Raw genomic sequence first — 20,386 nt, 5'->3', positions numbered from 1 at the left:
GCTCCATGATATAAGCCATCCGTTTCTCTCGGGTTACGTAAATTATGCATGTATGTTTAATAAACCAATCTTTTGACGTATTACATAGGAAGATAGGAATCCTGATCCTACATGCGTTACTTTTTCAGATTTACAAAAATGTAATCAAAATGTCACCAACAACCACAATCTTAAAAAAAAAAAAAAAGATACCTCTGAGACGGAATAACGGTTCGTATCAGGAACATCATCTGTCTTTTTTATCTGTTCAGGAAAGTAATTGCACGTTTAACTAATAGTGTTGTTAATAAAGTGGTGAAGAGTTCTCCCTGTGTTGTGGGCGCGTGCAGTGATCCTGGAGCCCTGTTCCCTGTGTTGCACACGTGCTCCTGGCAGCATGACGTACACGTCATCAACGTAATGCCCCATCCGGTGAACTTACAGCCGTGGAGGCAACGCTGGGTGCATCCGCGTTCAATGGTCACAGTCTGGCCCTTGAAGGATTTCCTCTCAACCTGAGCAATAATAACAATAATAACAAATAAAAATAAAGATGTGACATACTCGTCTATCATTTTGTTCAGTGGTGAAATGGATTTGGAAATTGTGCATTACAAATTAACCCTCTCTCTCTCTCTCTCTCTCTCTCTCTCTCTCTCTCACACACACACACACACACACACACACGCACACACACATATATTTAAGGCAACTTTACCTTACAATATAAATCTCTACTACCGCAGGGTCTCACGTCTACTTCTTCAAGGTTAGTTTGACAGGGAGTGAAAGGCTCGTAGGATTTCAGATTGTCTGTAAACGCTTCCGAGCATTCATAACAGGACAGATTGTACGAGAATGTCCCCATTCCTGTCACAACCATGCTTATTACCTGGTCAGCATCACCGAGTAGAAGTAAAACTGTAACATACAGAATAATGATCGTAAACTGTAACATATCATTATTTGTGGAGCAGTCCCCAAGTTCCATGTTGTTTATGTGTTGTGAAATTTAAGAAAACTTTAAGTCTTATTTGTGAGGTTGGATCCTATACTAGAAGTCAGCGCTTATTTCTTTCTTCGATTCTGTCGCATGTTGTTAAATTGTTCCAGTCAGCATCCCTAAAGTGTAGCAGTTATTTTTTACTTACTTTTCGATATGCTTCAATAAACCCAAATGTTTTCTTGGAGATATGCAGACAGATGTAATAAGACAAGCCTCTTGTTTTCGAAACCCAAAGCTTAGAAATGTTTCTACATTTTTTTTTCATTATAACATTATAATAATGTAATAATATTAATATTGCGATAACGAGCGTAGGGGTTTATAGGCATTACACTTACCTATACTGATTACAAACATTCTTAACGAATTCTCCATTTTACATTGTCGCCGTTGACCGCGGTCACATATCTGCAACTGCCCTCTAAAATCGACTGCGTCTCTCTCTCAGAAACACGTTCTATAATCTCTTAATCCGATTGAGGAGTTGGCGTACGATTAAAATCGATAACTGGTTACGGTGTTTCTACGGATACTGAAACAACTGAGTAGCATTGATTTATCTTTTTTATTAAAATATTTACACATCACCTAAACCTGAAGAAGGTAATCCTTTCATTTCCTATTGCATGTCTCGTCGTGGGACATTATTTGACTGCAAACACACAATAGGCCATTGAATGTGATCGGATGAACACGTTAATAGTAGTTAATGTCTGTATACGCAGGGAGAAAATGCAATTTTCATGTTTTTGATGTTTGAGGTATAGTGTATAGAGTAATTCAGCCGTATTTGTCATTCCTGCACCGTCACATTAACGCTGTATGGCAGGCTTAATCCTCATCGATTTTAATTAAGATCGGGGACTGACAGAAAGCGTCGGTTATTAAAACTCAACTATTATATAAGCTGGATAGAGCCATAGATACAACGGGGAAAGTTTCAGAATTTTTCACAATTATATTATTGGGCCATTTTTTCGCTGTCATATAGAAAATTCACTGTATAGAAAAAACATCCTCCCAATCAGCAGTCAATGCTGCTGCTTTTGTTTGTTTATTTGAATTTTCGTTGTGAAGACACAACAATAATGTAGCCTTAGATCAAACTTGCGTTCGAAACTGCTGTGATGCCTTTTCTTCCGGGATAGCCCTTTTATTTTCACCCAAAAATAATGCATTCCAATCTAATGGTGGGTAAACGCCAGTCGTATCACTAGGTGTATTTTGGCACTTCAGCGTCCACAATGAGATGATACCCTTTTATTTGATATTTTAAAAAGACATTCAATGATTATTTAAACAGTATTTCAGCTGATTTTACATACTTCTTTCATCGTTAGCTTTACTGTCTCTTAAAGTGTCTTAATACTTTTTTTATCATTTAGGACTATACCATTTAATTTGGGTTTCTTTAATTCTGATACTTTGTTCTGATACTTAAGAACTTAATTATTTTCTTGTAAACAGCACTGAAACGCATGTACACGTACAGTGCGGTATAAAGAAAGAGAATAAAAGAACGTTTTTTGTTAACGGCATGAGATTTGTTCAGTTCAGTTCACAAAATAAAATTCAGAAAATTTCATGTGAAAAAAAAAAATAAATAAAGGCAAAGACTTGGCACTGAACTCAATCATTTGCCACAGAGTAATTTTCAAATTGTCTGAAGGTGAATTTGATTTGTCTAGAAATGAGCTGGCGTCAATGTGCTTTCGATTCTGATTATTGGCACAACTACTACAATACGGATTCACGGCAGTGATTTTCATCAGCAACGTCCCGACAGCAGTAATCCTTGTTGACGAGTCTTATTCTTCCTTAACAGTTTATTGGATAAGAATGCGACTAAACTGTAATTTGAAACATACCTATCGCTCAAATACGAGGTTTATTGCCAAGTTACAAGTTTTCTGCAAAAGCATTTAGATGGCATATAATAGGAATACGGTGCAGGTGATGTTGGGAGTTGAGATGAAAATATCGAAACGGCAGTTTAAATCCATTTAATAGGGCATTACTCCTCATGTGCCTTGTTTAGTTACACGTTAAGTCATCTGGAAATGTCACAGAAGACACCACAAGGTACCCATGCATTTATTTTGTCAATAGAAAGTAATTCGAGATTTTTTTTATTAATTGACGATTTCAAATCATTTACATGTACACTCACGCATCCCTTTTGGTATAATAAACCCTTACAAAAAATTACCATATATAATATTTATTAGCAAATACATTTACATCATATTATATTTACCTTTACAGGTGACAATATAAAGATGTACAAAACAGAATAAGCAACATTTCATAAAAAAGCATATTCAGCTTTATCTCCTCAACTGGGAACTGAAAGTTAAAACATTGTCTTGTGCCAATCACCATGGATATATCATGTTTAAGCTACTAATTTGGGGGCTCGAGTGCCTTTCTGTGCCACAAATCACTTCATGAACCCTCAGACCTCAAATGGTTTAAATTTAAGGGAATTAATGTTTGAAAATGAAGTATATGCTAAAATCTAAACATTGCCTTTGATCATTAACTGTCACGTGTCATAAATATCACAGGCTGTAAACTACCTTAAACAGAGCATCTTGCTCGTTTTCCATTTTTATATAATTATAAGTAATCCGTCACTGATCAGCACAAAAAGAAAAAGAGAATGAGCTATGCAGAAGAAAACTTAAACAGCAGGAACGTCTGATAGAGCACAAAAAAAAACTATAATTATCCATTTAAATGTGTAGTCTATTATATGGAACATCAACACCAGGAAACAAATATTTACCTCAACTATATAACAAATTAAATCATATTATTTAAGAAATTAAAGCTGAGGCATATATTCAAGGCAATGTCATATGTATTGAAATGCATGAAGCAGCATCCCCATTTAAAACATAACAAATATCACTTATATGGGCCTTGTAATTCACAACCAAAATACACGACTTGGCAACTCATATCAATAACCTTTTCTGCAAAAATAAATAAATAAATAAATAAATAAATAAAGGACTAGAATCCATTTTGCAACTCATAACAATGCTATCTTACAAATTCAAATAGTGGATCCTTTTTTACCTTACTAAAGTGAATAATTCTGAAGTAAATTCTGGTATACTGCTTGTATACAATGCTCACCAGATTTTCAAAAAAAAGTATGTCTCACTTCCTGCAAGTATTCCAACTTACAGATTCTTTAAAAATGCTTTGCAATGAAGCATGTTTTCCCTTTAATTAAGGAAGCCCATCACCTGCTTTGAATGTATAGCTGGACATAATTTATTTTCACAACAAAATTGGAAAATATGGGCTAGGCTAAGGTGCACTCTTCAAATAATGTACAGACAATTTAGCTCTGAGAAAAGTAGAACTCAACATTGTACACTAGTAAAAATAAAGATATTAACATCTGAAGTGTTTCACTGAATGTCAAATCCAAAATGTCAACAACTTGCTTTTACTCTTGTATAATCTGTGCACAGTTACTAAGTCAATGATGGCTTCATCTGATTTTAGTACACTTTCAGCAACAGAAGCTTGGCAATGATATTAAGGATGCCAAGTCACTTCACAAAAGCCAAGCATGTCAGACAATGACAACAACAAATCTTCAAATTTTAATTATTTTGCATGTGTGTATGTGTACTATTTCATCCAAGTTTTATGCCACAGATTTGACATTCCTTCGTGTTGATAAAGTTCTCTAATGCTGGTATTTGACCTCTGCATGGCAGACAAAAACAATACACAAGGCAAACAATATCAAGCTCTTGCGCACTGATGATAATCTGGAAAATCTTGTCTTGAACAAGGCTCCATCTATCTTTAAGTTTTTGGGTTTGACTTGTCTGGAGTTTGTTGAGCAGGGGGAGCTGGCTTGGCAAACTTGTCTGGAACAGGTCTGGCTCTCTGGAAGATGGTCAGGCATGAACTGCTTTATAACAGAGCCATTTCCATTAACTGGAAACACTTAGGAACATTTAATTGTTAAAAGACTTTAAAGACTTTCATACAATAACATCTTCTAAGAAGTCATTTTACAGGAATGAGAACAAAAGGCAACTGCACCTTTATATACCAAGAGCAAATCTGTTAATCACTATTTTAGTAACACCAAATAAGATACTCTAAGCAATACACATAAAGTTTACTTACATTGGCAATGTGACTAAAAACTGGTGGGGAAGTCCCTGGCAGAAAGTGGGAGTAATGGGAAGGAGAAGAATGAGCAAGTTGCATTTCAAAGCCGCACTCTCTACACCGCACGGGCCCAGGGGGGGTCACTGCAGGCGGGAGGTGACCCAGACCTCAAATATAGAACAAATTGAATCAACAATTATGTAACTTATCAGAATAATACAAAAATGTTAAAGAACATACATTTAATTTAAAAAATGTTGAAATTGTTATTTTCCTTGTTATAAAAATTTTCAGATTTACATGAAATATTGGACTAACAAAAGTATAACTAAAATAAAGAAATAACAATGTTCTGAAAAAAAACTAGTCCCTGAGATGAATTACTGATCTATTATCTTTAACTATATAGGACAATACAAAGAGAGATCCATAATATGCTAATCATCTACTACCTGGAGAGATAGGCCTTGCACTACTGGGTGAAGGAGACTGGTAAGGGATTGGACTGGACACAGTTCTAGGGCGGGCACCAGCCTCCTGCTTGCCATGCTGATGTTCATGCTGCTTTGTCATCTCATTGAAATGTCTGTAACATAAAAAATGAAATACCAACAAAGTTTACATGAGATCATGAAGAAACGTAAAAAAATAAGACTAGGTACTTTAACGAGAAATCAAAATCGCAAGTAGAATTATCACAGGAGTGTTTGAAATGGACCCAGTCTCAATTTCTTCAATTTGGTCCAAATCTATATAAGACTATGAGAGAGGGTCAACACCATAGGGAGGGGGTCAATATTAGATGCATTTCTCGAAGCAACTGCCAGCCTCAAGGCCACGACAACCTTTCTGTCACCTTTCATCATCCATTTCGAGGCTGGACTCGCTCTCTGAAAGATGTCTGCACAGAGACTCCCTGCGTTCCATCTCCATCTGCAGTTTTCTCTGTAAACGTAAGTTTTCCTCTCTGATGTGTCTCTCTTCTTCTTGATAATGAGCCATCTTCTGGACATCTGGTAGGAAACAAAAATGGGATAAATTGACGTTCTTTTGGTTGTGTAGTAGCTTACACAAATGCAAGTCTCTTTTTCTGTAAACTAAACATCAAGAAATTTATATAACTGATAATATGTCCCTTATGTCTCTAATAGTTTTTTCATCAACTCAATTTTAGTTCTGCGAGGTTCAGCTGAAAGACAGACATACACACACACGCATGTATGCACCTAAAGACCAGCCCACCTTTTGATCCCTGATTAATTTCAGAAAAGCAATCAACAGAAGCTTAATATCATATGCATCCTCTACAGCAAACTCTAAAAATTGAATTAACATCATAAAGTAAAAACTTTCACCTATAAACAAAACTTGTAACTTGCAAACAAATGCATCTGGCTCTACCAATCAGTACACTCCAGTGAGTTGCAATGCTCAATGTGTTCAACACGGCCAGGGCCTCCAATACCATACATTATGTCTAATTGAAAAATTTACACAAGACAAACATCAGACAGGTTGCTTTGTATTTCAGCAGACTTACGCTCTGCCTGTGCTGTGACTAGTTGATTTCTGAGCCTAGATACTTCACTCCTCAGACGATTTATGTGCTGCGTGAGATTGGCGGCAGTGTCTCCATTGTTGATATCCCTTGGTGAGGGAGGAGAGGACACCGGTTGATCCAACTTCTGCTGTAACATCCTGAATCAAAGCACAGGATTGATTACATCATGCTGACTTCAAGACAAATACTTAATAACATCAACTTGGATAATTTATAATGGAAGAAATTAATCATTGGGGAATTGATATGTAGATGTGAAGTAGTAAAATTGGATATCCACAGTCTCTGAAGATGAGATTAGTGTTGTCAGTTGCACCAAATAGCAGGTGTAAACCCCTATATCAAAAGGATATGTCACTTCCTTAAGCAGGGCACCAGGAAAGACTGAGCATAAATTATCTTGAAAAGCAGAACTCACTCATTTTTTTTAGTTATACCACTGCTGTTCAGTTCACACTGTTCAGAATGGATTACAAGTTGGTATTTGTGATGTATTTTTAGACATTTAAGAAAAGCATGAACACGATATTCCAAGTGCTATCTTGCATAAATGCTGAAAATTGATCAGTAATATCAAGTTGAGCTATTATCAATGATAAAAGGTTTAAAAAAAAGTATAGTTTATTTGATTATAGAGCCGTACCAAAAAGATGACAAATACAACCGGCTCTTAAGAAAAATGAAATATAATAATAATAATAAATAAAACTCGTGGTGTATTTTCACACTTATTCACCTTGTGGTATAATGTGTTAAATCCCCAAAATCAGTGCACCTCCCCACATGGCCACACTCACCTCTTCTCTGCTTCCAGTTTGTCCATCCTCTTCCACAAACGATTGACTAGACCCTCCTGCTCTTGTTCCAAAGCATTTTCAAGTTCAATCTTCTCTCGGCGAAGCTGAAATCATCCCCACAAAGCTCAATCATCACAGTTTAAACTACATACTTCTCTTCTGCACATAAATATCTTAACAACAATAATCATAACAGGACGACATTCTGTTCACTACATCTCCTCTGTTAGTCCCAAGAGGGTAATACAGTTTTGTAAGCCAAAAAAGTGCCCTGATACATGATTGTTTATTCAACACCTTCTCTCCTATCTCTCTCCCATGAGAAATCATTACTTAACTATATTGTGCAAGAGTTTTTTGATAAACTTCCCCAAGGCAATAACTACACCCCATCTAAATTACGACTAAAATGCAATGTGCTTGAACCAACATCTCAGCAAATGCAAAATTCCCATAGTTTAATTTCCTGGTTAAAACCATCACAGGATGCACAAAATCCATTTTCAAGACCATGCTTATTTTTCTTCTTTTTTGAAATCCTCCCAGGAAATGATATATCTTGTGTTCAGCCCGAGCCTTTCTCTCTTTAAATCAATAAATGTTGGCTAACAGAGAGAGAGAGAGATCTATGCCTGCATTAGTAAAGATGGTCTACCTGTTCCAGAGTAGTTTGTTTAGACAGGGTGTCAGCTTCTAGTCTCTCAATTTTCCTCATCAGTTTGTTGACCTGATACTCTTGCTCCTTCTCCAGGGTCTGCTCCAATTCAACCTTCTCCTGCCGCAACTGAAATATCAAAATGACAAATGTTTCATTTTCAAAATCACTGGATGCATTGTTCTAATTCCCTCTTTGAAACCTTTTTTTTTTTCATTTTTAAGGTTTTCAATATATGTGGTTCTGTTCTTCTGTCATTATGCCTTTATTTTTCATCAGATCTTTTGTTTAAAATGAACTATGTACTATTTGAAATGTGTAAAAAAAAGGTCTTGTATGATAAAATACTGGAGGTACAATAAAAAAGTCTTCAATAGTGCTTTTACAATTATAAAAATATTTTTTTCATAACCTAAAATGTTATATCAAAATAAAACTAAATGCACTTTACCAATCCAAGCCTTTCACATCCAAAACATTTTCAAATAACCTCCTGATAAATAATTAAATAAAAATAAAATCATAATCTCCAACCAGTCTGGTTGTGGTAAGATAATATCTCAACTATGGTGCCATCCCAGTGGCAGCAACATGAATATCTTATCATCAAAACCCAATTTGGACTCATAATCATCAAAGATAGACTTGGAAGAATTTCAAAACTATTTATATTTTGATCTAACAAAAACCTCCATGTTTTATGAAATGAACTTGTATTGTATAATTCATGAAGTACTAGTAAAAAATTTTGATCTAACAAAAACCTCCATGTTTTATGAAATGGACTTGTATTGTATAATTCATGAAGTACTAGTAAAAAATTTTGAACAATAAGAAGTTCTCAAAGAACTAGTTCATCCAAATAATCTATAAAAAATATTTTGTAGACATATTTTCATGTTCACAACAGTCACCATAATTTTTTGATCTAATTGAGATACAAATATGAGAGCCATGAAGATGATTTGGTCTGGATTGCTTTGCCCTTTTAACTCTCTCCACATATCCTTTCAAATTACTATCCTGTGAGACTTAATAGCTGCATACACACACTGGCTCTTCCTGTTTCACTTCATAAACAACCTAACACTATGAATATGGAGAGGTAGAAGAATGTGTCTGTAAATTCATTATTCTCTAGACAGAGGACCGATAACCACTGCTGCTAGCATACTTAGTGATCATTTATTTGAATTTCATGCAGGTGCAGGGAGAAGTGTTGCAATTTTAATGCAAAATTATTCCTGAATACACAGAAAACCACAGATAAACAACAGTCATAGACGAACCACCTAATTTTAACTCACGTCCTGTTTTTTATCACATCTTAAAGAAAATAGCCAAAAGACACATCTTACATTGATATTTTTCATGAAAATAACCCTCTCTGTATTTGCAAATCATTACCTTATAAAACATGTATATGACAGACTTCATATGAAGCCACAACCAGCTGTATAGTTTTCAGACAGTGCATCACACCTATATCATTTTCTCCCTGAATGTGCCACAAACCTGCATCAATTTCCTGGACAGATCATTTGTCAGATATTCTTCTTCTTGCTCATAGTTCATGGCCAATGTTTCTTTTTCTTTCTTCAGGCTCTGTATCTTTTTCAAGAGGGTGTTGCTGATAAATTCCTCCTCTTGCTCTGCTCGGGCTTGCTGAAAAAGAAACACTGATTTCATAATTCCTGCAATTTTTTTTATATCCAAGCTGATGTTAATGGAGATAGAATATAAACAATTGAGACACAGTACAGCAAGTGTAAACAATGTCTGCAAAAATAGGCATTTTATTAGCAATCAGAAGTGAATTTATACAAATACCTGAGAAACAAACAAATAAATAAATAAATAAATAAATAGGTTGAGTAAGTCTTGCCCTACCCCCCAATCCCCTTCCCATCTTGAGCTAGTATTATAACTTATAAAGTCAATTTTTGTGTATACATCCACTATCTAAATATTATAAAACAGCAAAAATCAAGATAACAGCACCGTATTCTTTACAATCACATCTTGCAGAGAGTACTAGTAAAGCAACATTCACAAAAACTATTCTTCCTGGAGCGAACACAATGGGCTACATGTTCAGAAATTAAGAGTTCAATACTTTAATATCTTCTTCTTTTAATAAAAAAGCAAAACAAATTTATCAACTATGCTTCAATAGTCTTCAGCCACACCTGTATGGGGTGGTAATGTGTGAGGCTTGACACATCTTTAACTTCTCACAGGTATAATTTAGATTTCCATCACAAAGGCACAATAGTCAGCAACAACAGCTTTCAAAAAGAATCCAGTGATTTCAAGGTTGGTTATTTTAAAGATATACATCCTGGTATTCTTTTTATTATTTCATTCTAAAAATTATACCTCAAAGCAAAGACACTACACCTCTGCAAAAATAGGGGGGAAAACCCTGAATAATCATGTGATTACCAGGGCATGGTGTATAATCAACTGTATAGCCCATATCAATTCAATAATTTCCCTTGGCAACAACACATCATTTCCTATCAGACGGCTGGTTTTCTTGCACAAACAACCTTATCTTATTTCACATCATGGGTCTGTGTTTTTCCATGGACTATTATGCTAGGTCTGTGGGTAAAAATAAAGCTATGCCGTTCCTACATTTTACAGTGATTTATTCTTGCCTGATTAACAGATGACTTTACTGGCTTATTACCTTAAAAAAGTCTAATGGCAAACCACTTCTTTTTTAATTGTATATAAAGTCAATATTGGAGTGTGAGCACAAATTACCAAACCCAATCTAATCACTAGATCACATTCAAAGAAATTTACATGTAATAAGCTGAAAATATTTTGCTTTGGATTACAAAAATAGAAATGAGATGATGTTGCTTTTTACTTAATCATCCCTGATTTAGTGACAATGAAAGTCAGAACATTTTGGTTAAGTGAGCTCACACATGATCTAATCATCATCGCACTGTCTCTATCTTTTTGGTCTTTCTGTATAAGTATATACACACATCAGTCTGTTAGGAGACAATACTTGTTCATAGGCATTTAAAAATAATGGCATGGAAAAGATATGCTGTGAGCCTAAAACTGAATTCTGGCAAACCAGCTAGGGAGCCTTCTCATTTTCATAATTCTCTCCCTGGGTTACTTCATCAATAAAAGGTCCAGGTATTTATTTGGCTTCCTCTGCTCTTCACTACTGGGTCTATATCAAAAACCATCATTCCAACCAGCAGTTGATGTTATTGCAATAGGGTGCAGGAGCTTTATATGTAAGTCTATGCAAGTTAAGCAGGTGCCACCTGTAAGATATATGGTGTCAATAAGGTTAGTTGACACCTTACATGTATCAGGGCTCCAGTGTAAATCTGCCTGATACCCGGATCTGTGAGCTTAGGAAGGTTATATACTATATGTGGTATACTAGAAGGCACTGCTGGCAAGCTGGGGAATGCTGTTAGTATTGGAAATGATGTGGTGTTCAGCAGCTGACTAATAACATCCTTTCCCCTAGGCATATACCTTAACATAGTAAACTCCTTTCAAGTGTTTTTTTTATGTCTACAACTTGGTGTCATTAGATCTACAACTTAAGGAAATGCCTGTTAAGCCATCAATGTTTTAACTTAGTTATTATTTTTTCCCTTAAATATGAATGAAAACTGGGGTGTTTATAACTATTAAGAATTCACATAGCTGTTGATACTCTTTGGAGGTGACAATATACTACGAAGGTAAATATGGTGTATGTTTGCCCAAATTAAAGATGACATAAAGCACATTATGGCCTTTCTGTTCTCATAACCAGAGTATTTATTCAATGAAATAATCAAACAATAAAACATAACAACCTTTGGTTTATGATGAACAAATCTATCAGTGTACAATTCTTCATTCAATGGAGATTTTGACAATTGACCAATAGAGATTTAAGCTTTGATCGTTTTTAAATATTTTGGCCTTGAAAAGACATCAACATAATATATAAGGTTCAGGTGACATTTCAAGTCCAGACATCCAATATCCCTTCAATTAGCCTGTCAGTGACAACACATTCTGTCCTGGTATTATTCTCAAACAATAAACAGTTTTTTCTTACATTTTTAATCTTTTACTCTGGCTGAAAGGTCTTCTGTCTACTCCACAACAATTTTATACTCAACTTATTTAGTCATCTTTCTGATGAATCAGGTCCAACCAGGCCAGTTACACAGAATTTTAGCATGAAAATTTGGCTTAGCTTCACAACTAAAATTTCCATCAACTTTGACCCAAGATATATAGATTTTAAAAATAGAATACTGCATCTGTTTTTATGACTAATGTTTCAGACCCATACCCACTTAAGTCATGTGGACTACTACAAATTTATCTTAAACTGAAGCAAACCATATTTTGATCTTAAAGTTTAGACCAATTTTCTGGCTCAAGTTCTTTTGTAATAGACCAGCCCCAGGTTTTAGTCTACTATGACAGATGTTCCCACAATACCCAACCTTTTATGTTATTATTCTTTTATCAAATATAAATAGATTACTTATTTAAAGGGGGTTAATGACTGAAGGTATTCTCTATGTACACAAAAGAAGACCAATCAAACCAAGTATGATCACCTCACTATTGTGACTCCAGTCACAGGTTTTAATGGCACTAAATTCTATTTGGAGTTTTTATAATACCAACTGAAATTCATATATGACTATCTCTATACATAGATTGATATACATGATATGATAGTCACTGCTCAGTGTGATATGTGCTTGGAAAAGCAAAGCTAGTAATGCAGCAAACTACTGAACTTGTCTTAATGAAAGGTGATACTACATCTTAAATCCATTTCCATAATATGAACACACCTCTGTTCATCATCATCATTCAGAGATCAAGTTCATTTTTTTGTTGTTGTTGTTAGTTCTTCTTAACCAGATTCAGAGATTGAGATCATTTTTTTTGTTGGATCTTCTTAATCAGATTCAGAAGATATTTCACGATCCTGTTGATGTGACTCATAATGTCCTCATGTGGTGACCACATTAACCTTTTAATGGGCAATACCATGTTGACCTTAAGTGAGAGATTCTTTCTTATACATTAATTATACTGAATAATACCTTCATTTTTACAGATAATGTGAAAACCCTGGCAGAATATCAGGGCTGTATGGCTGAAGAACTCTAATCCCATAATGGTATAGACTGGTTATTTGTGCCAGGGCACCAGACTGGTGTGATAGAAGTCCTTCTGGCAACAATTCCCACAGAAATTAATGAAGAAATAGGCTGCAAATTTTGGGGAATACATTACTAGTATACAGTTGTACATAATGATAACCATCATTAAGGACCCAAAAGATAGAAATGTGTAAAATAATTATAATCAGGGATGAGACTGCCAATAAGTAAAAAAGTTGGAAAATGTGGCCTGGACTACTGGGGGCCCGCCTAGGTAAATAATAGTCAGAAATCCTCTGCTATTCAGAAAAATATCACCTCTGAATAATTGATAAATCATGATAAATGATATCAACAACTTAGGAAAATAGGCTTCCTCTGAGAGAAGAAAGTAAACAAAGTGAGATATGCTGAATACACATACCCAATAGCTGCTGTCAAAAGTGAATAGGGGGATCTCATAAATTAACTAGACTCAACAGGGGCCCGTTTCACGCAGCAGTATTTAGTTAGCAATCGATAGTTAGCCTCTCGCTAGTTACGGTAAAGTCTTGAAAATTTCGTCGTTCTTGAAAATTTCGTCGGCAGACGATTTTCCGCCGAGGTAATTTTTTTCCCCTTGAAAACTTCGTCGACCTTGAAAATGAGGTACTCAATAATTTTTAAAAAGTTCGTCACCAAATATGGCCGTGTTGTCCAGCTCAAACATGAAGGTAATGCGTCAGTTGATTCAAGACAATGATACGATCAGGATATCATTGCCGATAACACTCTCAATGGGAGATAGGAACAATAGTGCGCCCCTGCGAGCGGTTACTCACAATATAAGTGGTTAAGATGTGAATCCCCGTTCTTAATTGCGGGAACATCGGCCTTTTGTCTAAATAGTTTCATTACTATTACCTGGCTCAAGGTGCGTTATCAAGCCGGCAAATAAAAGTCACAGGCCGCGGCTTTGTCATTTGTAACGCCGTTATTGTTATCGGCGGCTGTCCTAAATGAGGAAGACACAATGAAAAATCAAGATATTATCTCGAAGGGAAATGTACCCGTCACTTCTATTCATGTCCATGTTCAATTTAGGACCATTTAACAATTACCTGGCTCATCCATGGAGATCGTTCGCAATGCGAATGGGACGAGATGGCAATTTTCATAGCTTCAGCAGAGAATCTTTCGCGTAATATTGTCAACAGATCGTTCGCGATCCAAACGAGACAAGAAGAAAATTTTCATATTTATAGCAGACTCCGTTCGCGTAAGATCATCAGCGGGAGATCGTTTGCGATCCGAGCGAGACGAAAAGGCAATTTTCATGTCATCATCGGGAGATCGTTCGCGATGTAAGCAAGAATGAAATGCAATTTTCAAATTAGTGCAAGGAACTTAGTTTGCAAAAGATCGCCAGCGGGAGATCACTATTCTAACCCCCCCCCCCTTTGAATTTAATAAATAATATATATATTTTCATTTTATCTTAAACCCCCCCCCCCCCCTTCCCCGCTCATGGCATATCTTCGGCGGAGAATCGTTCGCGTAAGATAATCATCGCGGGATCGTTTGCGATGTAAGCAAGAATGAAATGCAATTTTTATATTAGTTCAAGGGATTTAGGGAACTTCGTTAACGGAAGATCGTCAGCGAGAGATCATTATTTCACTCTCCCCCCCCCCCCAGACCCCAGACACACACACTTTGGATTTAAAAAATATCTTTTTCATTTTATCTTTAAACAGCCCCCCCTCCCCCGCTCACAGTACATATTCGGCGGAGAATCGTTCGCGTAATATCCTCAGGACTTTGTTCGCGTAAGATCATATCAGAGGGAGATCGTTCGCGATCCTAGCTTGACGTAAAGGCAATTTTCATATCATCGTCGGGAGATTGTTCGCGATGTAAGCAATAATAAAATGCATTTTTCATATTAGTTCAAGGAACTTAGTTTGCAAACGATCGTCAGCGGGAGATCATTATTTTAACCCCCCCTCCCCTTTGAATATTATAAATAATATATATTTTTAATTTCATCTTTAACCCCCCCCCTTCCCCGCTCACGGCATACATGTATCTTCGGCGAAGAATCGTTTGCGTAATATATCGCCAGGGCTTTGTTCGCGTAAGATCGTCAGAGGGAGATCGTTCGCGATCCGAGCGAGACGAAAAGGCAATTTTCATATCATCATCGGAAGATTGTTCAGTTTTCATATAAGTTCAAGAAACTTAAATTGCGGAAGATCGTCTGCGGGAGCAATTATTTTAACTCCCTGTAAATTTTTAGGAAGTTACAGATGGTACTTTTAGAAGGCCTGGCATTCAATCCTGGGAAAAGCCCTGCATGCAACAAACGTTGCCAAGTGCATAATTTTTTTTAAATATGTCGCGGCCAGGTTATAATGCAAGGAGGCAATTAAGCTTATCTTGATCCTTCTCCTCTATCAGGAGGTATGTTTCTTACCGAGAAGATAATTCTCAACACATTTTCGGGTACAGTAAGTTAAATTTAACTTAATCGAGATGCAGTAATAAAAATATTATTATTTACCACCAGAAAACGACTAAGGAAGTAGTTTTAAATATCCCACAATATAGGAGGGTCAAAGATAATAGTCGCTAAGGATAAAAGCCCAAAGGCCGGATTTTTGAAAATTTCGTCATACCCAGGAGTCGGGGAGAGGTAATTTTGAAAAATTAGTCGGATTTACACAATTAAAAATATTAATTAATTTTTAAGCGACGAAATTTTCAAGACTTTACCGTATGAGTGCCGTTTCACGAAGCTATTGCTAGTTCTCTCGCTCGTTATTTTGTCGTTGTTACCTTGGACATTTAACGACTGGTCAGACCAGTTACTAACTTTAGAGTTTCATCGTACGCATGCGTAATAAATGAAATAGAAATATTGCTTAGTTACCATTGTCTCTCGTTTGTCTTTGTATCCAATATGGCAGCTACCTTTCTACAGCAGCTACTGCCAGACGGCAACGTAGACTAAGACGTTTTCATGATAGGCAGAATCTATTAGAATATATATGCGATGATGCAATTTACGAGGTTGCGCCTAGCTGTGACAAAAAGAGCGTCAAAAAGGTGGTGAAGATCCTTTACGACGACCTCAAAGCAGACTTTCTTATGTATTTCCAGCCGCCAAAAATTGGAGAGTTAGTGCTTTCATGACTCTTTTACGCAAGAGTTCCACTTCCGGCAGACTGTTTCGAGACTACAGTGAGTAACGAGAGAACTAACGACCGAACTTTAGACCGAACTTAGCGATGAGTTAATGACTGCTTTGTGAAACACCCCTTAAGTTTGCTCATTAACGAGATAGTTCAGTAGTTAGTTATTCTAACTAACGACTGCTTCGTGAAACAGGCCCCAGCAAATATTCAGTGGAAAAAATAAAATGAAACCATAACCTTACACAGAGAGACCAGTGTACCGATCAAAATAGAAAGTCACTAAAGGAAAAGAGCTTATTTCTTGTACAAGATTCTTTAATTCTTACAAGAAACAATAAGAACAGGCCAGCAGTTGCTCCTGGTTAATGAACAGATAAGCCGTAAGATTGGCATTCAGGTTTAAAAAAACTTGCAGTCTTACAAATTGTGATACTTCAAAAAAATTGTTATCACTGAACAGAAGAAATTAAGGAGAAATTATGTGAAGTGGAAAAGAACATTCCAGGGGTCTGGATACTTGTTAATTTGAAAAATAAACAATGACACATAGATACATGGCACGACTGTGGGCAGAGGTAAAAAGAGGCCAAAACCATCATGGCACACCAATGGTCAAGATGGGTCAAGGAAGGACATGGTCATGGATTTGAAGGTGGCCGATGATAGAGAGAAATTAAAGATTATGATAACAGGACTGGCAAGGTTACCTATAAAAGCTTGAACCCATATATCAGGGTTTCAAGATAAAGATCAGTAAATAAATACCAGGATCTGTCGTCATCTTGCTGGTTGACGAATCTTAGAAACCATATAAGAACTACCCTAACAATACATGTGTACTAATACCACAATGAAGTTCCATAATGAAAAACTAAGACTGAAAATCAGCCAAGCATTAATACCATAACTGAATAAAATGACCATACATGCCCCATAGATTACATCATGAAAAGTCCCAAATGATACCCTGATCCTGAAAAAAAGAAATTCAAAATTAACCAGTCCTGGACAACTAAGAATAATGCTCAAAGGGACCATTCAGAATGAGAAGAGCTGAGTGCTAGCTAGGGGCAAAGTCATTAAATCTTGGCTCATTCAACTGGTCGAGGGACGATGCGTGGGGGGGGCGTGAGAGGCGGAGAGACCATTATAGGATTAATCGGTCTTACTTTCATGTAGGTCCACCATATTTAGGTCTTGGCTTAGCTAGCACTCAGCTCTTCTCATTCTGAATGATCCCAATTTGTGTCTGCCAACTCTTTAAGTCACAAGTCACATTCAGTCATTACACTCACTGCTAAATGATAAAGCAAGTAAGATATTTCTGAAACTCAAAGTAAGAGTCACGGTTTGCACTATGTACAGGATTGTATGAGATATACAGAGCTAGCAGACCATCACACACACAATTAATGACCCAGTATAGTGACACTACCAATGCTTGCAACACTCACTACTTTGCAAAATCAAAAGTTGCTTGACCCATAAGGAGAACATTAGGATGCCAAGTTTTCCTTTTCTTTTTAATTAAACCTGTGATCTACGTTTGGTGACATGACCAAATTCATTTTAAATGGTTTACTGAATTAGATACTTCTTCACAAGTCTAGTGGGGCATTATAAAGATTTTTTGTTGGATTTAAGATTAATCAACTGTTCAAGACCTGGGCCGAGCTTGCTGGGCTATGGTATATATATATATATATATATATATATAGATCTTTCAGTTTTCACTCAGTGTGTTGACGGTGGACGATTGAACTTCGTGACCACACTGTCGCTGTTATTCATTCTGTCATCTTTTTATCCCAATTCTGATGGCCCTTAAAATAACAATACAACTTCATTGTTGTCAACCATAACAGCAGACTGACAAAAGCTAGAATACCAAGTAAAAACACGGTCTTACAATTGATACGCTGGCTTTCCGCAACTCTCGGTTTTCTTCCTGCAGCTGTTTACATTTCAACTTGTACGTCTCCAGCTCGATTTTCAACACTCTGTTTTCTTGTTGAAGAGATTCCACTCTCTTCGCTAGCTGCTCCAGTTGGCTTGGGGACGAAATCTTTAATGTAGGGCCCCCATCGACAGAACTGGTATCGCTCTCTGCTTCCATCTCACTGCAGCTGTCAGCCATTTTGATGTTATGGGACCGAGGTGCATGCGAGGGAGGGGTTCAAAGTGGAAGCAGAAACCTTCAATTTGTTTAACAAGTAGTAAAGTATAAATTGAAATACTTTCATCAATCTTTGCAATTTATAAAACAGTGATGAAATATAAATACAATATTTCTTGCATGGGTCACAAAAGATATAGCTGAAATATTCTCTAAAATATTTGACTGGAATTCAATTCCCTTACGGTTCTTTTGGGGGCTCGCCTCTGTTACAACGAGACCAAACCGAAGTGTATGTGACGTTTGTGTCCTCCCTGAACGTTTTTGCTACTCTATCTAAAATATTACTTTGAAATAAAACACTGACCCTACCCACTTAAACACACTATCAGATCCAGCACTGATAAAAAACGTCCATCCATAATTATTTTTGTGGAGGGGTGTAGATATCTATTGGAAATTTTTAATTTTTATTATAAAAAATGAAGTGTAGGCAGTAGGGACCCCGGGGTAAGTTGGCCCCCCCATCAATTTATGACAAAGTAACTATATTCAGTAACTAATTGATCACATCATTTTGTAAAGTGATCGTATCCAATATTGCTAAGAAAGCGTCGGCAGTGAGTCCAAATGAAATGATTAATTATTATTATTAAAGAGACTCGACTTACCCCGGGATCCAATAAGCCCCGGTCTCCCCTAACTATAGTGAAGACACGAATGAAAAGATAATTAAAGGATAAATTAATAAAAACAAAAAGGTTCTCCTCCTGTAAACCTGACCGGGATTGCCACAGGACTGATCTAAAATGAAATACATGTTAGCAAACTAGTATTCAGGGGCGGATCCAGGATTAATTGAAGGGGGGGGGGGGGGGGGGGGCACGGATGCGAACCTGACCTTACCCCCCCCCCACCCCCCCCCACCCCACCCCACCCCCCACCCCTTGCCTGCTGAAGGGCCCCGAAAGTTTTTGGTAATTTAGAGGGTGAACAGTGCCATTTGGTACGGTTTAGAACTATGATTCAGCTAGTCAAAATTCAAATTGCAAGATGGCGACCAATGGTGTGATTTTTTTCAGAAATTGAAGGGGGGGTCAGGACCCCCCTGACACGTCTTAAACCCATTTCAAAACCCATGGAGCGCACCTTTAAGGTTGTAGTTACTTTAAAAACAATAACTCATTAGGCCTATTTGTTATCATTAATAAAAAATCTATTTAGTGCCATTTGAGTTTATTTAAAAATAAAAAAAAATTGATTTCATAGACATTAGGTCTCTTGTTAATAAATGTTTTAAACACATGCAAAATAATGAAGGTAACAGAAACCCAGCTTACACAGAACGTTTTGATAACGGGGTTATATATTGGCTAGACTATCAACAAGTGTTAAGAGAACGTTATTCTAACGTTCTACATTGTCACTGTCAGCAAGTTCTATTAACGTAAATAAACTTTGATGAAATTTACATATTTTACATTTTTGTTAATTTTGACAAAAACACATTAACAAAGGATTTCAGTGGCTGATTACAAATTGGGGTTGGGGTTAATCGGCGACTAGAGCGATGAGAACCCTCGTGCAGTCGGTACCTACCCGAAATTACCACCATGATGAAAAGCTTTAAAAAAACTATAAAATAGACTTCAATTATGTAATAAGGTTTATCAAAATCATTAAAAAGGCGTTTTCAAGTAATCCTGATAGTTAATTGGCATTTGTGATTAATCAATGGATTGTTTTAACTTCATTTTAGAAAATTTATTCCAATAAATTCTT

The 20,386-nt window shown here is 36.4% G+C and overlaps 2 protein-coding genes across 2 annotated transcripts; both read right to left on the bottom strand.

Annotated features, from left to right (window-relative positions):
* Window positions 1-185: 185 nt before the first annotated feature.
* On the bottom strand, window positions 186-1,897 carry LOC106178789 (uncharacterized). The gene is made up of 3 exons (XM_013562124.2): window positions 1,324-1,897; window positions 698-900; window positions 186-494 (listed from the first exon to the last, which is right to left on the bottom strand). The coding sequence occupies exons 1-3, from the start codon at window positions 1,358-1,360 to the stop codon at window positions 240-242; spliced, it is 495 nt and encodes a 164-aa protein (XP_013417578.2). The 5' UTR covers window positions 1,361-1,897; the 3' UTR covers window positions 186-239.
* Window positions 1,898-3,190: 1,293 nt separating this feature from the next.
* Window positions 3,191-18,652, bottom strand: LOC106178788 (coiled-coil domain-containing protein 6). Its single transcript, XM_087005094.1, has 9 exons — window positions 18,398-18,652; window positions 9,660-9,809; window positions 8,145-8,273; window positions 7,490-7,593; window positions 6,672-6,829; window positions 5,988-6,144; window positions 5,584-5,717; window positions 5,147-5,298; window positions 3,191-4,900 (listed from the first exon to the last, which is right to left on the bottom strand). Exons 1-9 carry the CDS (start codon window positions 18,623-18,625, stop codon window positions 4,817-4,819), a joined length of 1,296 nt encoding a protein of 431 aa, XP_086861220.1. The 5' UTR covers window positions 18,626-18,652; the 3' UTR covers window positions 3,191-4,816.
* Between the last annotated feature and the right edge of the window lie 1,734 nt (window positions 18,653-20,386).

The sequence above is a fragment of the Lingula anatina genome, chromosome 2, assembly GCF_051362555.1.
Source record: "Lingula anatina isolate TDL-2025a chromosome 2, LinAna3.0, whole genome shotgun sequence".
NCBI classification, from domain to species: domain Eukaryota; kingdom Metazoa; phylum Brachiopoda; class Lingulata; order Lingulida; family Lingulidae; genus Lingula; species Lingula anatina.
This window is presented reverse-complemented; position numbering and strand designations above follow the sequence as displayed.